At 40.9% G+C, this 14,526-nt stretch overlaps 1 protein-coding gene across 1 annotated transcript in view; it reads right to left on the bottom strand.

Annotated features, from left to right (window-relative positions):
- The window catches only part of kiaa1109 (KIAA1109 ortholog), a 69,376-nt gene that overhangs the window by 49,660 nt on the left and 5,190 nt on the right, over positions 1–14,526 (bottom strand). The window contains exons 3-25 of the mRNA XM_051390282.1: positions 13,913–14,029; positions 12,508–12,586; positions 12,345–12,409; positions 11,872–12,046; positions 11,444–11,525; positions 11,082–11,275; positions 10,034–10,113; positions 9,587–9,737; positions 9,122–9,278; positions 8,606–8,684; positions 7,751–7,842; positions 7,450–7,567; positions 7,182–7,337; positions 6,276–6,373; positions 5,822–6,006; positions 4,863–4,969; positions 4,464–4,696; positions 4,050–4,268; positions 3,357–3,494; positions 2,480–2,656; positions 1,916–2,044; positions 1,214–1,333; positions 780–1,111 (exon numbers count right to left, since the gene is read on the bottom strand). Coding sequence (XP_051246242.1) covers positions 780–1,111; positions 1,214–1,333; positions 1,916–2,044; positions 2,480–2,656; positions 3,357–3,494; positions 4,050–4,268; positions 4,464–4,696; positions 4,863–4,969; positions 5,822–6,006; positions 6,276–6,373; positions 7,182–7,337; positions 7,450–7,567; positions 7,751–7,842; positions 8,606–8,684; positions 9,122–9,278; positions 9,587–9,737; positions 10,034–10,113; positions 11,082–11,275; positions 11,444–11,525; positions 11,872–12,046; positions 12,345–12,409; positions 12,508–12,586; positions 13,913–14,029 — 3,283 coding nt within the window. The remainder of the gene's footprint in view (positions 1–779; positions 1,112–1,213; positions 1,334–1,915; positions 2,045–2,479; positions 2,657–3,356; positions 3,495–4,049; positions 4,269–4,463; positions 4,697–4,862; positions 4,970–5,821; positions 6,007–6,275; positions 6,374–7,181; positions 7,338–7,449; positions 7,568–7,750; positions 7,843–8,605; positions 8,685–9,121; positions 9,279–9,586; positions 9,738–10,033; positions 10,114–11,081; positions 11,276–11,443; positions 11,526–11,871; positions 12,047–12,344; positions 12,410–12,507; positions 12,587–13,912; positions 14,030–14,526) is intronic.

Below are 14,526 nucleotides of genomic sequence, written 5' to 3'. Positions count from 1 at the left end.
AAATTGAACCACGATCGACTTCTAAAACATGCTTGTTGGCTTGTAGGCTTAAAAACAGCGGAGGGGGGACTTATTATCTCACTTCACTATCTCACTCTGATCATCATTTATTTTTGTTCTTTTAAGTTTCCAGAATTTGGTTCTGCATTAGCATACACTCCCAGAACCCTGAATATATACCATTACCATTTCTCATAACACACATACATTAGCTTTTATCTAAAGTAATAAGAAAGATCAGGTCCAATTTAGAGCTAGACAAGAAACTGATAATGGTTTCCTGCAGACCTTTAATGAGATCTTGAATTATTATGTTGAATCTATTATCACAGTAGTTGGCCAGTCTGCCGCTGATTATCACATATCATGAGCTGGATCACTGTATACGACAAGAGAATAATCAATCTGGTTTTGCTTTAATATATGTGCTTGACATTATGAGCTGAACATGACTGTGTCAGTGACTCATCATACAGAGGTGTGACAAATGTAGGAATCCTTTCTACACACACACACACACACACACACACACACACACACACACACACACACACACACACACACACACACACACACACACACACACACACACACACACACACACCACACACACACACCCACACACACCCACACACACCCACACACACACACCCACACACACCCACACACACACACCCCCACACACACCACACACACACCCACACACCCACACCCACACACACACACACACAATGTGAGAAGTGCTTGGAAAAGTAGATTTGACAGACTGCAGTGTGTACCTTTTGGTCTGAGCATCATGTAGCTCCAGAAAATGCCGCTGAACTTCACATTTGGCTGGGTGGTCAGCGGCCAGGGCAATGTCTGCTGTGATGAGGTTCAGGTTGACCGAACCTGCCTCCAGCCAGACAGAGCGTCGCAGCAAAGGGGGCTGACCGAGACCCAGCGGCTGACCCGGACCTTGACCTTGTCCGGCCGGCTGTAGCCTGGTCGCCTCGCTGTGCTGCTGCTGTTCAATGTACTGTCGGATGTTTACGTCTTGCACCACGGCGCTGATGCCCTCCCCCACTGCCTGGTTGTGGAGGTTGCAGTTGGCTACGCGGATGATAGCCGTCTGAGGAGGGAAAAAGACAGGAAAAACGTTAGCTCTTTATAACACATGACATGAAAAATGTATAAACTGACAGGTAAACGAGAAAAAGTTGTTGCTAATTACCTTGATGTTAGCAGCACAGCCATGCTCCACAATGAAGAGGTCAACTCCATCCATGGCCAGTCGGGTCATGGTGTACTTCACTTCCTCTGATGTGCGACAGTGACCTGGCAGGCAGCTCATCTGAAAGACAACCAGAAACTTTTCAGTGCTTGCAAGGAAACCATCTCCAATTTAGTCTGGCTGTGCTTTACATACCATAACAGAGCCTGTAGCCACAGCTGCTCAGTTGTCAGAAACAAATGAGGGCCCTCAGGCGCAGTTTTTAAAAATATCCTTGTTAGTATTCGCATACAAACAAGACATTTTGTCAAACAGACTTGTTTTCTCTCCACGTTATTTCACACATCATGGTGTTGCGTAGGTATGCGATATATGGCGGCTGTGAGTAAATCAATAGCTGTGTGTTAGAAGCTCTTGTTCCGTTTCTACAGCTGTGTAAAAGTTTACCTTTGTGAGTCATGCATCATTAGAGAAGGTGGCCACAGTGGTCTGTTTTTATTATCTAATGCCATTTGCAGTTCTGACCAACATTCAAATCTCACACACAAAAAGAAAGCCTTCAGCCATGATGAGCTAATTTAGTAGCTTCAAGCATGAGATTCAGACAGACACAGCTGCTAACTAGACAGCCATGACAGTGAAACTGGGAAAAATGATGCCCAGACCTTGTGCAGCATTTCACTGTATACCGTCCGTTTGTACCTTGGCATCACAGATGCGACGGTCAGCGCCATGCTGGCAGATGACGGAGGGCTTGGGTTGTTCCAGCTGGAACTCTCTGGAAACCCCGTGGAAGAGAAAATTCTCAGCCCACTCTATGATACTGGCCACCTAATAATCACAAACACACAAAATTAGCACTTCAAAAAAAAAAAAAAAATCAATAAATATATTTACAGTAAGGGAAAATTAAAAAAACTGGATTAAAAAACAAGAGTAAAAATTGTCACTGTGTGGGTGGACAAAGAAAAAAGAAAACATTAAAACAACCGAATAAAATTGAATATAACACCACCACAAGCTACAACATCAAACATTATCAATCATCCTGATACAGTCTTCACAAAAACTTAACATTACAAATTACAAAAGGTATTGTGTTGTATTACACTGAACAGAAAACACATTTTGAATAGTACTTTACCACAGTCACACCTACTCCGCTGACCTGAAGAACTATGACATAATCGTAATCTAAGACTGCACACATTTATCGCCTCCACATTCCAAAACACCCCTTTACTTTAACTAATCAAACACACTCACCTGTGGAAGAGTGACCCTGCCGGTGAGCCCCCCAGCCTGCATGTCGATGAGCCAGGCATACTCCAGCGTGTCACTTCCCAGGGGGAGACCCTGAGCGGAGAACATGGCATGGGCCCTCATCTGCAGGCCAGACAGACTCAGGTGGCCGTCCCTCAACACCCCGTCCGCTGTGGGACGCTGTAGGCAAAAGAACGGAGTCGCACACACATATATTTTCTCACATACGTTTTTAATCTTACATCACTGCTTTGTAAAGTGTTGATTAACTGACAGAAACTGAACATGAAGAAAATTTCAGGTTCAGCTAAAGTAAAATTAATTCCATAGTATCCCTGCACGTGCCATAGATTAGAGCTTGTTATCTCACCGGAGGAGAGAGACGAAAGCTACACATTCTTTGTCAGGGATTATACAAAGATATTCACTCTGAGCAGCAAATGGGATCCAACTAAAGCTAAAGATTAGAAAATCTGTGTGGTTATACAACACACAGGTGCTTATGCAAACATGTGGCTGGTGAAAAGCATGTTTCACATTATGCAACACCGACCTGCAAGCTTTATTCAGGTTATTTTGTAAAGACTGAGTCATACCTTCAGTTACCAGATTAAAGAGTAGTTGTTTTTGTATGAATTGTTTAGCATGTTTACCCCTGAGAAGAGCCAAATAGTTTAAGTTTGTATTGTTGAGCCAGATTACACTGCTCTTGCATACACTTCCAAATTAAAATCAGAATCATTTTGTGTGATTTCAGCTGCTTCTACCTGCATCTGGATCTTTTTCTTAAGTGATTTCCTACAGATAAACTCTAAAAATAGGCAATGACTGCCAAATTATGCAGCACATCACACCAGGCACGTTTAGTTGTGTTTCTGACCTGGTAGTTGTCACTGAGGAAGATGTGAATGGGAGACAGGAGCAGCTGAAGCATCGTCTCCTTGTAACCCTTTTTCATCTCAAAACACAGCCGCTCCAGGAAGCCGGATGGACCTTCGGGACCCTCGCTGCTGCAGTGCTGGAGGCACCGAAAAAAAGCAAGAAAACATGTGGGCTCATGCATCAAGCTGTTTTCATAAACATAAACACACATTCACTCAAAAAAGGCATGGCTGGCAGGTTTGAATCAAAAAATGATTCTGTGCAAGCCAGGAAACAAATTATTGTTAATAAAGTTGACTTAAATGTATATCTACACTCTTTACTTGAATGCTGACTGTGTACAATCTGCTTACATACCGCCATACTTTTCTCATGTGTTCTCTTCTTTTGTAAATTGCATAAAGTTTCTTGACATTTTTTATCTATTTACATGCATTATATTTATATTATACATATTTTTTATTTTCATGTCTCTAGTGCACAGCTTGCATACATACATTAGTGCAGTTTCATCATTTGCATTTCACAGTGTACTGAATATCATCTTTGATTATACTTATACTCTCTCTCTCTCTCTCTCTCTCTCTCTCTCCCCCTCTCTCTCCCCCTCTCTCTCCCCCTCTCTCTCTCCCTCTCTCTCTCTCTCTCCCCCAAACCACTACACTGAACTACTGGCAGTTATCGGTTTTACCATTGGCAGTCGGCCATGGACTTTGTAGAGGTTGATGTACACAGTGATGTCCCAAGGGCGCAGGTCCAGTGGATGGATGTCTGAGGTTCCCTTCTGTTCGCTGTCTTCCATCCCCAGAGGAGACCAACCGAGCCCCGAAGAGGTGCATGTGGACAACACAGGGCTGGATACTGCCTCCTCAAAGTCTGTGTACATGTCGTCCTCGCCAAAATAATTTTCCTGTGACGACAGATGAAAGGGAGGTTAGATAAATGAGCTGTTTAATAAATTGTAGACTTGTAGACTGACTCATTAGACCAATTAATTTATGGTGCTTTCATTATTAATCCAAAAACTACACTGAGCATGCTCACTATTAAACTGAACTACTGATTACATTAACTGCAACTATGTCAACAACATCTAGAGCTGTACCTTGATGGAAATCAGTGCTCGGAGCAAAGGCCCGTAGAGGATGATTTGAGAATCTGGGGACATCTCCATCTCAACGTGAAGCCTGTCGGGGGGTAGCTCCGAGGGGTCAGCGGGCACCCGGGTGTGGGCAGCTGAAGCAGACGTGGAGGTGTAGCGTGGCTGGGCATTGTGGGGTACCGAGGTGTGTTCTGGGGGACGCAGAGCTGACAGCATGGATTCTTCCATCTCGGACACTTCAGACACGAATCACAGGCAGGTTAGACAACATTATGTAAAACAGGGTGGTAAGACATTAGGTAAGGTGACTGAGAAAAGATTTTTAGTTAACATTTCTTGCACAGCCTTATGGGTTGCTTTAGAGCGGACAACAAAGAATTGATACGAGAGCAGTGAGCTTACACGACTGTTTGAGTTGCTCATCAGCCTTCTGGGGATAAATGGGGTGCCAGGTGTATTCAATGATGAGCAAGAAGTTGGGCACACTCCAGCAATCCACCCAGCCGGCTCTGATGTAAGGAAGAAAAACATGTGCGCTCAGCAGACAGTCATAATGCTGAGTTTATCATCATTTCAAGTGGATTTTCCAGTTCATCGTTCGCTTTATGAACCGAGGGCCGAGGACATACAGGAGAGGCGAAGAGACGGCAAATGGGTCGCGCCTGATTTCTCTGCAGCACAGAGTGCACCAGTCCAGACAGGATTCGATCGTAACCTCCCAGGGGGTAAGTGGGTCTCTCGCAGTGCTACATCAGTATAGTCTGGCTCTGGGTTATACATAATAAATGATCTGGATGTTGAGTTATTATGTACAGAGTGCACTATACATTGCTACCCAACTAGCAAAGGTTCTCCGGCAGCTCTCTAAACTTCCACTGACCTTCAGGATTGTGCCTACAATGTGGTTTGCAACATTCTCCAAAAGGGCTGTAGAGTAAGATGGATCTAGAACATTTCTACACATAATAAAGGGTCTAAGTTTAAAAACACATCACAGGTATGACATCACTGGTGCAAGAAAAGACAGAGTTTATATGTCTTCTCTATATCTTAAATGTGGGATATCGAAAAAATTTAAAAGTTAGTTTCTTTAACATTTTTCACACAACTGAGGATGCTGTAACAGAATCTTGTCCGAACAGAGCACAATTCAAACAATCAAATTACACTTCGCTTAAAACCAACAGAAAAGGCAACTATTGAACTAACTCACTTGAAATTACCACCTACTACCATGGCGATTTCCTTCTACCTAAGCTCTGATGAGAGTCAGTGTTACAACGATGAATCATCCTGCTCTTTGCTAACACACTCACTTTTTGCCCACAACTAGAGAGAAATAATTCCCAGGTTTAACTCACTCTGCGTGGGTGATGTTCCTCCAGCGGGACTTGGTGGGCTTGGGGGGAGGGGCACTTTGGTTCTCCCCTGGCATGAACATGTCTGGGGGCAGCTTGACGTTCTGGTAGTGTTTGGCCAGGGTGAGGAGGGGGTAGCGGCTTGGGTGGCACTCTGGCAGGGACAGTCGCATGTCTGTATCCTCCGCCTGAGGAGGACAAAGAACATATATGTGTGTGCACCCACACATATTCATAGCTGGTGTCAAAGTGTTCACATCTACAGTATGGGCACATAGAAAAAACATCTGAATCTCAAACATCAGCACCTAACCAATGACATGAAAATATGCCGTATGTGCAGTGATACATCTGTAGGAACATTTTCCAGGTAGAAAGAAACCTGACAATTACAGTCAAGTAAAAGAACAGACATTTATTTTTAGAGCTAATCATGATCACTTAAAGCATGACTCACCTTCAAGCTGAAGCGGGTATGGCAGATGGTTGGAACAAACTCATTGAAAGGCAAAGTGAAGTCTATATTGAGCGTCTCGCCGCATGCTGCCAGGTACACTATAGAGGATCAATAATGCAATTGATTAGTCGGCCCTGCTCTGGGATTAAGAAGAGTATAGACTATACAATATGTCATGACTTAATAGAGTCAAAGTATCCAGTGTTAAAGAGGCATTGAGTTATCGATTTATTTCATGACTGCCGTGCTAATTCTAATGCCAAACATATACAATGTTAATTTGTTACACTGCACAACTGTAAAACCACTGCATCACTCAATTATATTCTTATAATTATAATTATATATATATATTATAGAAGAATTTTATTATTGTAAATTCAATGTGGTTTTATGTAGCTTCACTCTTAATAGCAGATATTATTTCTTTTAGTTTGATAAAGTTCTGTTGTATTGAGTAGTTTACTTTAGAATCTTTAGTATACGTATTTCAAAATCATTCATTTCCAAGTGAATGGCCTGTTAGATTAATTTGCTGTAAATGTAATTAGTGTAGGTTGTTGAGAAAATAAAGAGTGTTATGTTTGTGTTCTCTCTGTATCAGCTCCGTCTCTTTTCATCTTCTTTTCTTTATTGCATAATGGATAACGTACATGGAATTTCTACTGCTTTAATTAACACCTCTGTCTTACTTACTGTGCCTTTAATTATTTACTGTATTAAGTATTTAACTGCCATCAAAAACATAGAAAAGACATTACATTTTTTTTTCCCACCAGGTTTGTGTTTAATTTTGGTCGTAATGAATACACTTCTTGAGTAAAAATATTTATCTACATTTAAACTTTTGCTTTAAAGTAGAAAACATTTCATTCAGCTTGATGAGAAGAAGAGCAACTTTCTTACCATTCTCCTGCTGCTTGGTGGAACAGTCAATCCAGTTGTGCTGGTTCGCCGCCCAGATCATCTCAAACTGGTGGAAAAGGATCTTGAACTTCCAGGAATAGGGCACAAAGGAGTAGATGTCTGGGGCGCTGTCACTCGCCCAGTCCTGGATCAGATCTAAAAAAGAAAGAAGGAACAGTGATTAAGTGAAAAAATGGAAAGTTTTCCTGTGAAGTTTCATACATTTTGCTATCTAAAAGCTAATGATCTGATCTGATGATTATCATACCAGTGAAGAAGTTTTTCTGGGCGTAGATGAAGTGGTAGGTGGCCTTGTACACCTCAATCTCACACTGCCACGACTGAGGCATGTTCCACACCCGGGGGTAGCTGGCTATGACGTGAAACTGGAATAGCAGAACACAATTTCAAAATCATGATAGCAGAGCACTTTACAATGTGTATTCAAATTTAACTATGCATTTGCTAAACTTTCCCTTTGCAACTTTAAGTCGATGGAGAAGTGATTTTACAAATTTCTGTTCACAAACTCAACTGAGAAGCGTCTTGTATAATTGTCTGCTACTTACAGCCAGCATCTCAGCCTCCAGAAGAGTCCTGTACTGCATGCTGCTGGTGGTGTCCACGTGAAGCAGCTGGCCTTTGATGGTAGGAGAGTAGCCTGAGGGCAGAAGAGAGACAGTAAAGGCACGGTCATCAATTCTAAAAAAACCCAGAGCTGGGGCTAAGTTCTTCCAAATAATATAATTTACCAGCAAACTTGAAAAGCTACTTATGTTAACTATGTTCCTGAGGACAGAGGGAAGCATTGACAAATGACTGACAAAATATTATCAGCTCAGTGCAATAAATGACTATACATATGTCACAAATGATCAGTGTTGAGAATGTCAGTATTCCCTGAGGTCAGTTGTTTTATTATGGAAATGAGGGGGGGGGCATCAATACTGAATTCACCCTCACTTAAGGTGTGGAGAATGTGGCACCTTAACATATGCAATGGAGTCTCATGTAGTAAAGTTTAGTCACAGCCTGCAGAGATTTCACCTACTTTAATTAGTTAGTTACACAGTGTATCTATAGTTTTTAAATATAAAGTGTAAAATTTGATTAAATGATATTAAAAAAAACCCAATTCTTCTGAAAAAAAGAAATTAAAGAATACATTTGAGTGCAAAGAAATAAAATAAAAACATGCTATGCCCAGCTTGAAGACTCTTTAATTCACTTTTTTGACATCCTGAAGTATGGGAGTAGTTCCGCCATTAGTCAGTGCAAGAGCTTCTTACCAAATGATGGAAAAACTGCATATGAATGTTTATAAATATGAACAAGATTTGTCCTTAAGCCAGTGACACATCTGCTGCAGCAACTGCTTGAAATACTGACATTTTGGTCTACCGGTCTTTGATACACGCACTTACCATTTTCTCCTACAGTCATGGGGATGTTGACTTCCAGGTAAGAGCCGGCACCTACATTCACATGGATGGCATTTGTTTCCTAGTAACAGAGATGAGACAGAGCGAGAGGGGAGAGAAAGGAAGAGAGAAAAGACATACATGCTGTCAAATTATTAGAGAGGCTGCCTTACTGCCTTAAAAATACAAGATTGGTACCTAAACTGAACAAAAATGTGTTCAAAAGATGTAATAAAATGACAATCTTCCCTGACTCGAGCCATTTTATGTTTTTATTCAACATGCATTTATGTTGATGTTTAGTATGCACTTCACATACTTAGCTTTGTGAAAAACCCTGCACTGCTCGAGGATGAAAATTTGAAAAAGCATAAAACATGAACCAATATCAATAGCTAAAACATGGTGAGTCATAAAGACAAAGACAAGGGGAGCAGCAGGGAGAGGAAGACAGATCACAGAGGTTGGCAAGAAAGAAAAAAAGAGAGAGAGAAGAAAGCACACAAGAGCAAGAATCACCCTGTTTTTGGTAAAAAGCAAATCGATGGTGGCGTCAGCGATGATGTTCATGCGGAGCTCGAAGGCCTGGATCTGCCTGGGTTTTCCTGGCTGGGCAACCTCGGTCACGTTCATGGCCTGGAAGTCAGCCGGCAGGAAGAACTTCCACAGACAATCCCTGAGGGAGGTGTAAATAAAAGACCTTAACTTTAAAGCCCAAGCTGTCCAAGCTGTAAGGTTTAAGCTGTAAGGCTCTCACTAGACCAGAACAGCACTCATGTACGTGCAAAATATACAAGAATGGTGTTGTTTTCCATCTTAATTCAGTTTAATTGCCAAAATCAGTTCTCCAAAAGCTCACAGAGGAGGTTGTGTAATGGTGCAGTTTTCTGTTTTAATACCTGCTAAGACTTGATGTCAGTAAATGCCAAGGGATTTCATGTTGAAATTCTCCGATAAGAGAGTTTGTGTGTTGTGCATGATCACCTCTGACGATCCGCCCAGGGGCCATAGTTAAAATCAGTTCCTTTTCCACAGACAATGTCCAGACCCCAACATGGAGGCAGGTCCTGAAGCTTATCGCCCTCACTGCATGTCTCTGCCTCCTCCCCACTCTCCTGCTCCACAGGCACCAGACCTGCACACACAAACACATTTCAAGCTCTAGACAGCTCTGACCACAACTACTGAACAAAAAGACACAAATGTACTAAAAGCCCTGCAGATAATCTTAAAACTAGTTTACTGCAGCTCCTTTAACAAATAGCCAACGTGGTGTATAGCATAATACAGAATGTCCCAATAATCTGAATATTATTTCAAAGAAAATAATTTTTTTTTGGTATTGTCCCAGCAGTGTGAGTTCTGCTGGTTGACATTCTTAGATTTTGTATGCGTGTGTGTGTCTGTATGAGCATGCGTGCATGAGCTTACCAGGTTCATCCTGGTAATAGTAGATGTCAACATCGTTGGACTGCATGACAACAAAGCCTTCACCCATCAGTCTGGGAGGTCTAGATGAGAAACCCACAGGGTCACAGTTAAGTACAGATTTTATGCAGAATCCTGTAGTTTATTCTAAATAATTCCTAGTAGGGCCCCAGCAGGTAAGCAGGTGCCTAAAAGGTAACGAACCATCAATTGAATATTCAGACCACATTGAAGCTCGATCTGGCATAAAGGCACTCAATTTTATAAATGCATTAGCCCTCATCACACTGGATGTTCCAGTAAAGCTTTAAGACATGTCAAAGACTGTTGGATGTCGAGATCACTGATGGCTCTTCCAGGGGTTACAGTTGCCAAGTTTTTATTGAGAGTGAGTATTTAATCACAGAGGGTTAACGGAATTTACTCTCCATGTCGTTTCATTCAGCTGAAGTGCAGATAATGGTTAATGGTATCACAGCTTATAGCAGTACAATTAATCCTGACAGGTAAAAAAAAAAAAAAATATATAAGAAAAAAGGGATGCCTTTTCCTTTTTTTTGGCATTAAAATTGTCAAATTCGGATACATACATCCTTATCTTTATTCTATTTATTCCAGCAGCTTTTACATTAAAGAAGACTGCAGTTTCTACACTTAGCAATCTAAAAGCATCCATTTTTATAAGCAAAAAAACTCAATAATTGAAATATATTTATTATATATATGATTTTCTGTATATGAGCTCATCTTCTATGGTCACTATGATGTGCTTAAAAAATGAGCGACAGAGTAGATTTTGAAGTTATTACTCTCCAGGCAATTGATTTATCTCCAACATCTCTAAACAAAATAGTTTTCGAACTGACAGCGACATAACTTGAAAAATGATGTTTACAATTTTTACAAATTGCTTTGAATAAATAAATACCAAAAATTCTGCTGCATTATTTAAACTCTTTGGTATTGCTTTTATATGAAAATCACCCCTCAAATGTATCCACCCTCTGCAAATGGGTTATTTCACAGCGACACCCCAGCTTTCTGAACTTACTCATCATTCTGCATGCCAAGGTAGCGTGGACTGGGAACCAGCATGACGCGCACGTTCTCCAGCGAGCCTTTGACAATGTGCATGTACTGGTCCAGGTGGCTGGATGGAGGCTTTGTTGCGTACGTCAGGAAGGCATCTTCAAAGTTCACGCACAGAGTTTGGGGAAGGTAGTGGTTCCCAAATGCCAGACGACCCTACAGCAGAGCAAACGCAATCAACTTTAACGATGTTCTTCTCCGTTCGTAATCACCAGTTGCTCTTAACAATGCTCTTAAGCAATTTCTAAAAGTGGAACCATGCTTCCTTTCTTGGAGCTCTGACCAAAGTCCATACAATTTTTGTCAAATTTGTGAGGTACTTACAGTGCTGATGTTAACTTTGATGACAGGAATGAGGGAGCGCCAAGATGACGTGGGGTCTGGACTCTCTGCTTTGATATTGACACTATACGGGGACCAGAAGACGTTCGGTCAATTTAAAAGCGCTACATTTCCAGTCAGTACCATTCATTTGGCTGTCAGTGGGAAATGACAACGGCTCTCCGCTGTGCTGACACTTCCGATGCAATTGGTGACAACAAACAGTTGCAGTTTTGTCTATCGCTCAAATCTGTTTATTAGGCAATTTAGCCAGCAATAATTTAATATCATCCAAACTCAAAAAGCAAGATACTGCGAGTACTCAGCAATAAGGGGCTTCTACTGATTAAAATTAAATTTTTAGGTATCTTCTACTTAACAAACTTCAAATCAATGTTGAAGTTTGATTTTCCAAGAGCACTTGATCGTACCTTTCTAGGGTCTTGTTTCTGTCCTCTCGTCCCCTCTCTTCATCTTTTTTGGGTGTTGTGAGAGTGGGTTCCAGTCCGAAGGTCTCTTGCAGTCGGGCGTAGAGGTCGGTCCGGTTGTAGACGTGAAATTCAAAACCGTTAACTGTCACGTAAAGCCTGGTCTCTGCCTTGGGGTCTGATGACAAGACACAGAGAGGAAACTCAGAGCTTCACTTAGAAAGCAGTTGCATGTTGATAGTCAAAAATAGATTGGAGAGCTTTAAATATATGACGATATTAAAATACATCAACACACAAAAACATACTAACAAATCAGCATTTCCCCATAAACAGATAAAGTTTTCCTGTGGTGGACTGATATATTTATTAGACACACAAATAAGGGAAATAAGTTTATTAAAGTTGAATTTAACACTATCAGGATAATTACAAAGTACCAAACTAAGTTCTTATGTCAACAAATATCTACTCACCATGCTGTTTCTGTTTCGGGTTATACATTTTCCACCAACGAAATATGAGGAAGCCATCCTGTATCCTGTGACAGAGAAAACAAAAATCAACGACTATGCAAGCAAGCTATAAGAATTTGGAGAAAGAGAGGAGAAGCAAACGATGCAGCAAAGGTCAGGTTACCTGATAGACATGTCCTGGTTGATGTAGTAAACATCTCTGAACATGACTTTGCCCGACAGTACAGAGAAGGAGAAGGAGCCTGTATGGGGGGGGTCAGACACATTTTACAGAGACATTAGAGCGTACATAATTCCATCATATAAAGTTACATGAAGTTATATAAACCGGTTTGAATTTGAGCCAACACACCAGCTAATTAAAACGTCAAACTAAAGATGTAATTAGAAGGTTGTGTAAGCTCTGGTAAAAATAAAAACACAGACTGAGTGTTGCTGGGATATTTAATCACCTTGTCTCGCTCTTATCACTGAGAAGAAAATAATCTTAATTAGGATCTAATTGTGCAACAAGTAGGTCAGAGTCTGTCACTGAGCGAGAAAAATGAGCAAGAAAACTGAACACGATTTTCCACCATTAAACCTTTTTTCAGCTCATAACATAACATAACATGTCTTTCTCTGCTCCAATTATTGCGTGCCGAGAGAGTGACAACACCTGAGCCTGACACCTGTTCAAGTAGAGTGGTGTCATCCCGGCTGACACTTCTTCATGTCTGTGGTATTTTTGACTCTTCCTCTGACTGGCTGCTTGTTTTGGTCAGCGCTTCCCTGTGAAGACACGCCTTCAGGCGCGTTCTAACCTGCTTGACACATTGCACACTGTTTGTTATCAAGGTTGTGCTCCTGTGCTTCTGCTTATTTTCCAAACTTTTGTGTGCTTCCAAAGCTTTTTTTGCAAATGCCAGCCCTCGACAGAGAAACAGGCTCTTTAGATCTTTAAATCAATTCAATTAATAAGAAAAAAAAAGAAAGAAAATCAATACAATTTTAAAAATAGATGAGCGGGTGCACGGGTGACTGCTCACTTTGTAGCGACACATGTTGGCAAAGAGAGCCATGCTTTCCTAATTAAATCTTAATGTTGCCTTGGTAATTGTTCATGCACTTCCTATTTGCTCATAGCCAGCTAGCTGCAGGTTTCTGTCCACATTATCTGTTCAGTTTCAGTACAAACATGTCTCATTACAAAGCAGGCGTCACTATGACATGCTCTGGCTTCTTTTTTGGTAAGTGAGTACAATATTTGGGTTGTATTACAGAGCACAAGCACCTGACACAATGAACTCTTTAGTTAAAAAACTGATGCGTTTTGGGAAGAAACTATTCACAAATGAGTTACGTTTGGATTTATGGTCTCAAAGTGCTTTAAAAATAAAGTTATGTGTCGTTTATGTGGAGAAATTCAATCTGGTGTTGGTTGCACTTTGCTGTTCAGGCTCTATGGAGATAATCACTGAGAGAAGCCGGCTCATCATGAAATATTCAGCAGACTGAGCTAACGCCTTGAACTGCAGCATTCCTCCTCTCTATTCATCACTGTGTGACACAGCTCCTGATGCACACACCAATATGAATGTAGCCATCCTTGTAGAGTCTGTTGATGATGAGGGTGAGGATGAGGCCAATGTTGCGGGAGTTGTAATAAGTTAAATAGATGATCCATCCACAGGACAGAATGGTAGCTGAAAGACAACAACACAACAGGTTTGTTAATACAAAGAAAACTACAAGACAATAAGTAAAAGAGATTATTTTTTTTTATGTTTTCTGATGCTTGTATACATCAGTGATGTTTGTGAATTAGTAAAGTAGTTTTAAACTTTCAATTATGATCATTAATGCTGATTTTGCCTCATGTTAATTATACATGTGAATTATATTGTTGATAAAAGTCAACAAACAATGACTGGTCCTTTGAATGCAGTGTGCCAGATGCTATTTTTCCTGACATGACATAACACAGAGGCATCAGCAGAGAAACGGCTGCAGCTTTACAGTGGTAGTCACACCAGCAATAGGTTTGGAAGCTATAATTCATAAATTCCACCCGAATGCGTGTTCATTTTTTTTTTTTTTTTTTTTTTTTTTAAAAGTAACCTAGCAATACCAATGGAATTAATATAGTAACTACTTAATCTTTCATATCTGAGCTTACAGCTGGGTTTTACTGCTGCACGAC

This window comes from Dicentrarchus labrax, unplaced genomic scaffold (genome assembly GCF_905237075.1).
Source record: "Dicentrarchus labrax unplaced genomic scaffold, dlabrax2021, whole genome shotgun sequence".
Lineage (NCBI taxonomy): Eukaryota > Metazoa > Chordata > Actinopteri > Moronidae > Dicentrarchus > Dicentrarchus labrax.
The sequence above is the reverse complement of the archived record's forward strand: the minus strand, read 5'-3'. Positions and strand labels throughout refer to the sequence as shown.